Genomic DNA, 12,345 nt, shown 5'->3' on the forward strand with positions numbered 1-12,345 from the left:
TCATGGTTGTTCAGCGATATTCATGTTGTTAATGTCACGTGGAATTATTTGTTTAAATAGACTTCTAATCAGTCTTGTCAATAACACTTTCAGCAAATGAATAACTGTGTTTACCAACGGAACCCTTAATAATACCAATGTTGTGGGTTGGTTACGACGTTGGTGGGTTCATCATAAGGTGGGGGAGTCTGGGTGTAGGGGGTGGGTGACCCAAGGCATATGGGGATGTCTGACAAGGTCTTACCTGCGTAGGGAAACCCAGTAGTCACGACCAGCAAGGCTCCTAACCTCTTCTGAGCTTCCATCTTCCTCGATGGGTGCGGTCGAATGTGTCACTGAAAACCTCTTCCGTCCACTCTTTCTAGGCCTCAGATGATGCTTGCCCTCCAGCTCTGGATTCTCAGGGGCTACCTCTCTCTTTTTCTCTCTCTCTCTATATATATATATATATATATCTGGGGATCAGGGTGCAGTAGTGACCTCCCACACCAGCTGCCTGGGGCTCAGTGATGCCGTGACTCGCTGACGGCTCCTTGTCACTCCGTCTGGTAGCAGGAAGTGGCTTCGCTTTGCTCCACCTGGTGACGCAGACACACATGCAGATACACACATACACATACATAGAGGCGCGTCCTTAAACCAGGCTCTAAAAAGGTAAGCCTTTTCTTTGTACTCGGATGAGGTCATCTTGATTGAGAGGAAAAAGGTGACCAAAGACCTGTGTATTGTACAGCATACCCCTAAATGACCTGTGAATATTTTTGGTCACTAAATCTGTACTGGCACTTTCAATTCCCCTTCCCTTCAGATTAAAGAGGGAGAGGAGAATTGCATAATAGGGCACACACCAACAGCTTAGTGCACATACCAACAGCACCTGTTCTCTCCCACTTGGCCTATTCTCCTATATCCCAATTGTATGTCCCTCTACACTTTCCTACTTTCCAAGCTATTTACAAATATAGCCCCACTGCTTTAAAAAAAAAAATTTTTTTAATAATTTTCTGATGATGTAGAATTGTATAGTGTTTCATTCTTTCCTTTGACACCTTGACATTTCTTTATCTAAGAGGATTGCATTAGAAAAACACATTATAAATGGACACACAAACATTTACATTACAACTTTGAATGTAAAGATAGGTAATAATTGTAAAAGCTTGATTACATTCCTCACATTTAACCATTCACCCAGCTCTAATTAGTTTTATACAAATATACTTCTTTATGACAGCCATATGACAAGAAAATGATTAATTAAAAGTTTAATTTGGCTGCAACAAATTTGCAAAAACAAAAAACTTCAATCGAGCATTTTGACTGCCAATGGCCTCTGGCCCGAGCATTGATTACTTTTTCTTGTGATGATTGATGGATGATTCACTTACTTAGTCTCCTAAATGCCAAAAATGTAATGTAATGTAGTTATTTCCAATGGGATAGCTAAAGCAGCAACAAACCTGACCTACTTCAACATAATAACTTAATAACATAACATAATAACTTCTGACATACTGTATAGACAAAACCCCCCAAAATAACTTCTGAGTACAAAGGAAACTACCACCAGGCTCAGTAAAACTAAAACTTTATTTATACAAATCATCCATTATTTAATTTACAAAAATATATATCAATTAATTATTTTTTTAATTTTGCCATTTAGCAGACGCTTTTAATCCAAAGCGACTTACAATTACGAATTACAGGGACATTCCCCCTGGAGTAACTGAGGGCTAAGTGCCTTACTCAAGGGCACACTAGTAGTGGTGTGGTTTCAGGCGGGATTTGAACTCACAACCTTCCGATCACAAGTCCAACTCACTATCCACTAGACCACCACTACCCCAATATCAATATCAAGTCTGCATGAAAATATTGTCTTGTCAACTGATTATGTGTGAGGCTTCACAGTTGTCAACTGATTATGTGTGAGGCTTCACAGTTGTCAACTGATTATGGGTGAGGCTTCACAGTTGTCAACTGATTATGGGTGAGGCTTCACAGTTCATGATGCCTTTTTTCCGCAGCATGAACTGTATATCATGAACAAAATTCCTCTAGAAAAAGCGTGCTACAATATTGATTAACTAAAACTATTAAAACTGAATAAATCCAATTGCAGTGCATGCGATTCAATTTCTGCCTCCACTGGGACTGAATAACAAGTAGGACACATATGCGCAAAATGGAAGATTTGAAAAAGTGCAAAACCTATCCATAAATAATATATATGCTAATAAAAACACACTAATTAGTTTTACATCCAACTTTCGTCAGGGGTGTAGTCAGTGAGGTGAAACGTTTAGAACATTGCAGATAAGAATGTAATTTATATAGCAGACATGACTCCCTCATCCTCATAACAAACACTCATACCTGTTCTACAAAGCATATTTCAATCTGAACATTTTGGAACATTCCATCCTCCTGAACACCCCTGAAGTCTTTCTCTGTGAGAATGCCAAGTATTGTACCAAACAGCCGTTGCACCCTCATGTGGTAAAACAGCAATACTGCAGTCACTGAATGTTTTGAGTGAGATGTTTTTACATTTTACATTCACATTTTTGGCATTTAGCAGACGCCTTATTCCAAAGCGACTTACAATCAATACATTTGAATACTAAGCATGTGAATCAGCAATCCACCATTCGTTGCAGGAAGAGTAATCTAGCTCGGGCCCGGGGCCATTGATATAAGGAAAACCCTTCTCCCTATCACCTTCTTCTAAACTTTTCTTCTTTTTTTTTTTTACTGGAGAAACTGAGAAACAGTACAAGGGGGGCAATAGAAGTTCTTAGGGACACAGTAGAGGGGAAAGCGGGTGTCTTTAGGAGACGTAGTGGTGAGGGTCAGAAGATGTCTCAGGACATCATAAGACATAACCACCTAATTAACAAAAATGCAGTCCTTAATAACTATCAAAATCATTATATTAAACAAGCAGAGCTTCCTATAGATATTACCTGTTCACTCATTTAATAAAACACTCTGATTATTCCAAGATACTGTAGCCATAAGCTTCAAACTGGCAGTTTATGGGACAAATCAAATATTGGTCAACTAGAGCACACAAAGAGTCTTCATTGGGCACAATATTGCTCATCAGGCCTCTAGACTAGACTCACTTTGAGGCACTTGGGATTCCACACACACACCGACCGACTATGGTGACTGTCCTCCTGTAAAGACAAAAGAAAACTACAGCAGTCAGTGGCCCATTGTGGCCATTGTAAAAACTAAATAAAGAATAATAAATAAATAATAATAAAAAAGATTTTAAAAATAATAATATATACATACATACACTGTGCCATACAATGAGTGCTGTGCCTTACTTCATTACTGACAATAAACCAAATATATGACACATTGAACTCCATGACACTTCAATTGAGACTTTGATCCAAAGGTTTGCTGTAGACCAGGGGTCGGCAATAGGCGGCCCGTCACCAATAATATTTGGCCCAGCAGATTATTTTGAGAATCCACTTTTTTTTTTTTTTTACAATATCGGACCGACAGTCCCACACCGCGCCTATAATGTCCGAATAGAGAATCTACCACCACCTGAATAATGCTTATTGTACTTTTATTCATGTTGAGAGTGAATGACACAGGGACAGACAATCAGGCAGCGGGGTGCACCGAAGCGCACTGACGCTGAACCCCTCAGAACCCCTCATAGTGAATCATAAGCAGGTGGACACGGCGTGGTGCTGAAATAGCCGACATGCGGTGTGTGGTTTGAAAAAAAAACAACATCAGCTCATTAAATCATTCAAACGTAATGTTTACGTATGTGACTGCAACACACATATGAACAGTAACAAAGCAAATTCTGTTTAATTTTCTGAAAAACAAAATCGGCGCAAAAGTGGTGGTAGGCCTATGCTCCTGAAACGACAGAGCAAACGCGCTATTAGGGATAATAAGTACAATGAGCCATAAGCCATTCATTCAAAAATATACAAAATACAATTAGGTTATTAAATACAATAACGACAGGCTTGGTACACTTAATGTGAAAAGTGGCATCTCTCATCGGTCACTATTTGCTTGATATCTGGTGATATGGACGTCACTTTAATCCGCAGGCAGTTTTTTTTATTTTTTTATGCATCTATCGATTCCTTCGTGCGTCTTTATCACATTCATTGAGGAAAAGGACGACTCGCATGTATAGAAAGGGAACATTGTGAGCACGGAAGATGTGAGTCTCACAACGGCTTTGCATTGATGAAAAGGATGAACGTATAGTTCGCTGTCCATTCCTGTTTAAATGCCCTGTTTTCACCGTCAACTTTCCTCTTTAGACCTTTGGAGAGTGACATTATGTTTCTCTTGCTAGTTAGCAGGTTAAATGTTTAGCTAACTTCACCCGACACGCAAACAACCAATCCAATAATAAATAATGTGACCTTGTCTGGAGGAGGGGGGAATCATTCAGAATAAAAGTATGTTAAATAATTATTAGAATAAGTTAGGCTGCGAAACATCGTCAGTCCACACATTTATTATTCAAAACTATGGAAAAGGGTGAAACTACGTTTCAACGTTGTTGAGAATCACAACACAAACTCACTAGTCGAGCCTAATACTGCAACGAAATGGATTGGACTGCTACCTAGTTAATTATAACACTACTTTACATTGTTAGCAGGCTCACAAAACAAGCTGTGTTAGTTGACTAGCGATGTGTACATTTCTCGAAAGAAAAGTCAAAGCATTAGAACGTGTCACATTTTTAAACAATCAATTACTTAAATTATGTTCGGGCCCGCCATCTAGTGGCTAATTTTTTTTTGGGCCCGAGGCCAAACCTAATTGCCGACCCCTGCTGTAGACCAATCAGCTGTGAATGCTACAGCAAAGCTTTAGTCACTGATCCATTCCCTTAACACAGGTCAATCATGGTACCAGGGAATTAAGATGGGTGCTAACACTGTTCTAAACCAGCACTAACAAACCTGATTCAACCAACTGATCAAGCCTTTGTGAAGTAGGCGAGTAAGTGCTGGACTAGAAAGATTTACACAGATGGGTCCCTGAGAGCTGGATTGGGCTCAGAAGGGAACCCAAATGTACTAAAAAAAGCAGATAAAAATGCAATGAATAGAGCTAACATGATCTACACCACACAGAGAAGCTGTTGTTCTATATCCGTATATTCCTATATTCCTATCTTCACCTTCCACAGCATTGGGCCTTATTGAACACAGCCCAGGATTTAAGAACACTGATAGGGCTTACACACCGGCAGTTCCGAACGCCGGTTCGCGTTCGCGTGCCGAAACCTCCGAACGTTGGCGCTGTCTGGCGAACGATACACTGGTATGAACGCGGGCTCGTTCGTCAGACAGCGCCAACGCTCTGAGGTTTCGGCACGCGAACGCGAACCGGCGTTCGGAACTGCCGGTGTGAAAGAGGCCAGAAAGAGATGAACTAGTCCTCAGCATAGTCATGAAGAGAGCATTCATACTCACTGTGGTGCTTCTTGTAGGGAGTAGCTTTGAAGTAGTCTTCTGGGGTGACTGTTTTTACACCTCCAAAGTAGTCCAACACCCACACCTTGGTGATGTTCATCTTGGCGAAGAACCAGTCGTGGTCTGCGGGCCAGTCCACCATTGCTGGGTGGCGGGTGAACAGGACTTTCTTGGCAAACACGGCCTCTGTGCCATTCACCTGAAACAAAGTAGGGTTCATGACCGTCAACTTGCAAGACAGGTAAGTGAATAAACATACAAGTGTGTGTATACTTAAAGACTATGTGAGGGTCTGAGACTGTGCGGAAATGTTTCACATGACATTTCCCATTTGATGTCTTGGAAGTGGGCCTGAAAGTGAAAAGGACAGTGTCTTTGTGTGTGTGTGTGTGTGTGTGTGTGTGTGTGTGTGTGTGTGTCTTACCTCCACCACAGAGCCAGAGAAGATGATGTGTGCACACAGGGGACTCTGAGGATCGTAGCCCTGGTTCTTACAGAAGTCTGTCTGGGCCAGGGACATGGAGAGGGAGGCCTGGGGATTCACCTGAGAGAGACACGTGTATACTGAATCAGCATTCCTCTTTATATCCATCACACAGGCTCTCATATGAGCCATAGGTCACATTAGCATATAGGGGTCAACAATGTGGCATGAGTGGGCTCTCTGGTTCAGAGGGCTAATACTACATATTCAGCATTGCATTTAGAAATGTTCATCCTCAACTTCACACATGAGTTGTGTACTGTCTAGTCCTAGCCAGTCAAATTCATTGTCGTTCTCATGGACAAAGGGCAGAAAGCTGTAAATGTATTGCCACCGTCACAAGACTAACATGATAACATGACAGACATTAAATGGCTGAGTCACTCCCCAAAAGCTGCTGAGTCATTGCACCAACGATTGCATAATTCAACAACGAAATGAAAAACTCTATAAAACATTAGAGCTTGGAACTTGGAAGATTGCCCTATTGTGTAGCCAGGCTAAAACATGCTGGCTGCAGTGTGTCTATTTCGTTTGTCTCCTAAACGGTCCATAACACATGGGCCCCCTGACCTGACCCCTATCTATCTATCTACCCTCCCTCCACCCCCACCCAGAGAGCTTTGGACCGTCTGGATATGAACACTTTAACACTTGATCTCTGCACTTTATATTTATATTAATTATGACTCTTGCACTATTATGTTGGTTTGCACTGTCTTGTCCTGTCTTGCACCTGTCCTGCTGTAAACCGTGCTCCACTGTCCCAAACCAAATTCCTAACATGTTTACATGTCATGGCAATAAAGTCTTCTGATGGGCAACAGACTGCAACTGGATCACCTAACTCACGGATCGGATCGTGTCACGGTTTTTGAGTCGCGGATCGGATCATTTTTCGGATCAACACAAAACATTTTTGTTTTTATAAAAACTGCTTTTTTCTTGAATTCTGTAAAAACACCACTTTTACTATGTGACAAAAACCAACAACATTCAAGATGTCAAAACTGGTAATATATATATATACTCAAACATTACATAATTACGGTATACTGAAATACACTCAATTTAAATGATAGGAGAGAGGGAGGACCTGGTTGCAGCAGTGAGTCACTGGGCTCTTTAAAGCAGATGAATAAACATGTTTTATGCCACTTTTAACTAAATAATAAAGTGAACCCTTATTTTGAACAGGGTATGAAAAAAATGCCTACATTATCAGAAGTTGTCGAGCTACCTTTTTCGTGCCTCCCGTCATAGTTGACAGAGAAGCCAAAGTGCTCTCATACATGGGATTTAAATGACGAGGAGGCATTTCGAGTTCTTCTCCGCCGAACAACTTAACATGATACACTTGGGCCGCGTTCGTAAATTCGCTTTGAGAGCGCCGGAGCGCACACTGGGTCCGACGTCATAAAGGGACCAAGTAATTTGATTGGACAAGAGCGCTCAGCTTCCAGAGTGGATTTACGAACGCGGATTTACGAACGCAGCCTTGTTGTTGTGGATTCCCCAGCTTCACGTGTAGTGAGCAAACAACGGATTATTTTTCTTTCGCATTATCAACCTATCATTGCGCTTTAGAGTAAAACAAAGCCCGCAGCTGTCGCGTCTATCTTTTCATGGCAACTCTACATTGTGATTTACAAGAGATATTAAGTAAGATATTAAGTAATATTATTACTTGTTAACATTTTGCAATTGATCCGCGGTACACATGCGTTCCGAACCGTGGAGGGCGATCCGAACGGATCACGGAAATTCCGTGATCCGTTACACCCCTAATTACTACTATGTAGAACATTTAAACTAGTACAGAAGAAGGCAAACATCACTCACCTCCAAATCCTGAACAGAGATCTCCATACGGGTCAGGTACATGTAAGGCACCCCAGTCCCAAAACCGTCCGGGCCGTCGCTGATAGAAAATGCATTGGAGAAGGGTTGTCCTTGCACAGGCTCGTGGGTCGATATTGTCGCCATAGACGCCCAGTTGCACTGGTTGGCGACGTATCTCGCCATCCTAGCAACTTCCTCGTGCGGGGGTATTTTATACATATCGCAAGAAACTACGAAAAGCAGTAGAAACACTGCAGCCAGCATTGAGTTCAACTTCAGGATGCCTTCCATTTTCCTTCACAACAACAACAAAACGTGTAGTGCACTTCAGACGAGACTTTACTAGACGCGAATGCAGCGGTCACATGATCGACAAGTTGCATGTCATGTGACATGTGTTTCAGTTCAGATAGGAGGGCACTTCGAGCACTTGTTCCCTATGGGTGCCCTTCAGTGGCGGCTGGTGGCAAAAATTTTGGGTGGGGCACAGCAGTGTGGCGGGGGGGTCCTCTTTCGCGTGCACGATTTTTTTCCGCGTGCACGCGCATAAAACACGCACTGGCATTACAACCACTGTATACTTTCAACTTTCACCCTTAAAATGACGTGTGGGCCATGGAGAAGTTACCCTGTCAACTACAGACACTGAGGTGGAAGAGTGACCGGTCTATGGACGTCAGTACGGTCCAATACCCAGTGTCAGACAAGGAGGAAGTCTAGTCAACAAGGCTAGTACAGGCCTCACAGCTACACTCAGGTTAATAAAGGTAGCAGATGAATATGTGTACTGTGTCTGTGTGACATGGCTACATCAATGAGCAGAGATGAATGCTGCAGTCAGTAGTACAGTAACTATCTATTTCATAGACACATGATGGATGATGATGGAGAGTGATGGTGGTCAACACATCACAGCAGGTCAACACATTCAATGATGTATCACAACCAGACCATGTCAGAAACACAACCAGACCATGTCAGAAACACAACCAGACCATGTCAGAAACACAACCAGACCATGTCAGAAACACAACCAGACCATGTCTGTATCACAACCAGACCATGTCAGAAACTAGTGTTGTTCCGATACCATTTTTTGATCCCGATACCGATACCGATACCTGACCGTGCAGTACTTGCCGATACCGAGTACCGATCCGATACCACGGCGTTTTGGAAAAAAAAAAAAAAAAAAAAAAAACGCATACTCACCTCGATGTAAAATTATTGCTAACACTTAGTCTGGCACTGCTCAAAACCTTTGTAAAACAGGAAAAAAGACCAACAGAGAGTGAATGCTATAGAACTTTTTTTTATTATCTACCTGGTATGGTGACAAGAAAATCAACCCCTTATAAAACCTGAAATGTGGCTCTCACAGATGCCAATCAGTGCAATATCCATTTAAGATATAAAACAGTCGTAGTAGTAGTGCAACAGCAAGTGAACATTTACAAACAAAATAACTTTAAGATATAAAACAGTCGTAGTAGTAGTGCAACAGCAAGTAAACATTTACAAACAAAATAACTTTAAGATATAAAACCGTACAAGTAGTGCAACAGCAAGTAAACATTTACAAACAAAATAAGGCCCATTTGAGACTAACATAAGATGTAGGCCTACCTGAGGGAATAATACTATTTTAGAAGTCGCTGGTCCAAATATCCGTAGTGAAGCTGATGGCCTGCACCTTTCCTAGCTTATCTGAAACATGCTCAGTCACCTTCTTATTGAGGGCAGGGACGGCCGTCTCCGTGATGTATTTGCGACCTGGTATTTTGTATTTAGGTACCGCGTGAGCCATAAAAAGGCGGAATCCCACATTGTCAACAAAGGAGAGGGGCAGGTCACAGAGCACAATCATTTCAGACATTTTCTCAGTCATATTTCTTGCCATTTCACTCGTCGCGTCCCACTGGTCCTTTTTATGGAATGCGCTACTCAGCATTTGTTGTTTTGCTCCATCCGTTCTCTTGCTCGCTGTCGCTGCAGTAGATGACAGAAACTCGTCGTGCTCTTTAATATGTTTTAGCTTTAAATGCTTAATTAAGTTGCTAGTATTGAAACTGGCAGCTTTAGTGCCACCCCTCGACACATTGAGACCGCAAATTGTGCATTTAGCCGTTGTACACACCGGACTATCCACCTTGAAATATCTCCAAACCGCCGACATGTTTTCCTCTATAGCATGCGTGTTTGTTTTTCTGCGATAGTGAAGTGAAAACAAAAGCTGCCACGCCATTGGTTGAGAGCAGCTGCTCTGGGAGGAGCATGCCTGGGCATGTCTGCGCATGTCTGTGTTAGGAAGGCGGTGTCAGGTTACAGACAAGCTGAGAAAAACGCAACGTGGTATCGGGAGTTATTATTTGTTCGTACTCGCCGATACCGATACCAGCATTTTTGTGCGTATCGGTGGCTATGCCGATACTAGTATCGGTATCGGAACAACACTATCAGAAACACAACCAGACCATGTCAGAAACACAACCAGACCATGTCAGAAACACAACCAGACCATGTCTGTATCACAACCAGACCATGTCAGAAACACAACCAGACCATGTCAGAAACACAACCAGACCATGTCAGAAACACAACCAGACCATGTCTGTATCACAACCAGACCATGTCAGAAACACAACCAGACCATGTCAGAAACACAACCAGACCATGTCAGAAACACAACCAGACCATGTCTGTATCACAACCAGACCATGTCAGAAACACAACCAGACCATGTCAGAAACACAACCAGACCATGTCAGAAACACAACCAGACCATGTCAGAAACACAACCAGACCATGACTGTAACACAACCAGACCATGTCTGTAACACAACCAGACTATGTCAGAAACACAACCAGACCATGACTGTAACACAACCAGACCATGTCAGAAACACAACCAGACCATGTCTGTAACACAACCAGACCATGACTGTAACACAACCAGACCATGACTGTAACACAACCAGACCATGACTTTAACACAACCAGACCATGTCAGAAACACAACCAGACCATGTCTGTAACACAACCAGACCATGTCTGTAACACAACCAGACCATGTCAGAAACACAACCAGACCATGTCTGTAACACAACCAGACCATGTCAGAAACACAACCAGACCATGACTGTAACACAACCAGACCATGTCAGAAACACAACCAGACCATGTCTGTAACACAACCAGACCATGACTGTAACACAACCAGACCATGTCAGAAACACAACCAGACCATGTCTGTAACACAACCAGACCATGTCAGAAACACAACAATGCATCAGCTGAGTTAAAGAAAACCAACTCTTACCTTTGATGACAGAACATGTGTACGTGTTTACCCGTACCTCCGCCTTGCCCCGCGCATATTGCTATGAATAGTTCGAAGATAGGTGCTTGCACGTTAGGTGCAAGGCTGCTTGGTTAACCCATTAGCGGGAACATTATTAGTTGCACAAAATAGGCTGATTTAATTGACCATGAACATCAGAGACAGACATTACGAATGTTCATTTAAAATACTCCGGAAGCCCGAAGTCCGGAAAACCGGAAGTCGGGAGTCCTCAGCATAATGCATTGTCTGCAATACAACCGGAGATTTCTTGGCCAGGGCGCACAAATGTGCGTCCTGGCCAAGAAATAGAGACAGCCAATTGGAGCGCTGCTACAGCTCACGTGTAAGCGAAAAGTATTCGTCCTGGCATAGACTTGCATTGACACGGCGCCCCGCGTTCTCTCCCTATGTATTTTAACAGTGAGTTTTACACACACACACACACACACACACACAGATAAAAATGTTTATTGTATTGGAGGATTTTTAATGAATGCTGATAGGCGCCGACAGAATATCAGCCACATTTTGTGAATAAACAATGTTTATTTAAAAAAAAAACTTTTACAAATCGCAACAAGGAAGTGAAGGTGGGGGCGGCGCCCCAGCGCCCTCTATCGGCCAGCCGCCACTGGTGCCCTTCCAATGGAAAAGGGTGCCGTTATTAAGCGCCGTTTATATGCCGCACCTACATGACAGTGTCCCAAAGCAGGGAGGCCCTTTCCAGTAGAGAAAACGGGATACAGTGCGTATCCGTCCGAACACAAATGCAACCAGCTAATGTGCCATTAAAATATCTAAAATTATATTACAGAAATCTGGTTGCACCGAATGATGTTATGTTATGTTATGCTATGTTAGTCCTATTTACACATCTTTGGGTGCAAAATCTAAAATATATAATTAATGGAAAATGTGTTATGCATCATTTAACTTTTTTTCACTTCTGAAAACCTTATCCGTCATTGACTCATTTAATGTTGAGGTGACCTTGAGTGCAACCTCTCTGTATGCGGACACAGCAGCTTCTGCTAAGGGCGGCTCTGAATCTTAACAGAACAGAAGATGCAGCTCATGGGCCCCCACCCTTGGTGATTGGTTTTGAAGCTACGACACCAGTGAATGAGCAATCTACTAAGATGTTGTTGTTGTTTTTTTTTTACAAAATGAATCAATAACATAGCTAA

General features: G+C 42.4%; 1 protein-coding gene across 1 annotated transcript; it reads right to left on the reverse strand.

Moving 5' to 3' along the window:
• Window positions 1-1,571: 1,571 nt before the first annotated feature.
• On the reverse strand, window positions 1,572-8,127 carry creg1 (cellular repressor of E1A-stimulated genes 1). The gene is made up of 4 exons (XM_080526182.1): window positions 7,816-8,127; window positions 5,914-6,033; window positions 5,490-5,688; window positions 1,572-3,185 (listed from the first exon to the last, which is right to left on the reverse strand). Exons 1-4 carry the CDS (start codon window positions 8,104-8,106, stop codon window positions 3,169-3,171), a joined length of 627 nt encoding a protein of 208 aa, XP_080382308.1. The 5' UTR covers window positions 8,107-8,127; the 3' UTR covers window positions 1,572-3,168.
• Window positions 8,128-12,345: the final 4,218 nt, after the last annotated feature.

This window comes from Nansenia antarctica (assembly GCF_963989245.1).
Source record: "Nansenia antarctica genome assembly, chromosome: 3".
Taxonomy (NCBI): domain Eukaryota; kingdom Metazoa; phylum Chordata; class Actinopteri; order Argentiniformes; family Microstomatidae; genus Nansenia; species Nansenia antarctica.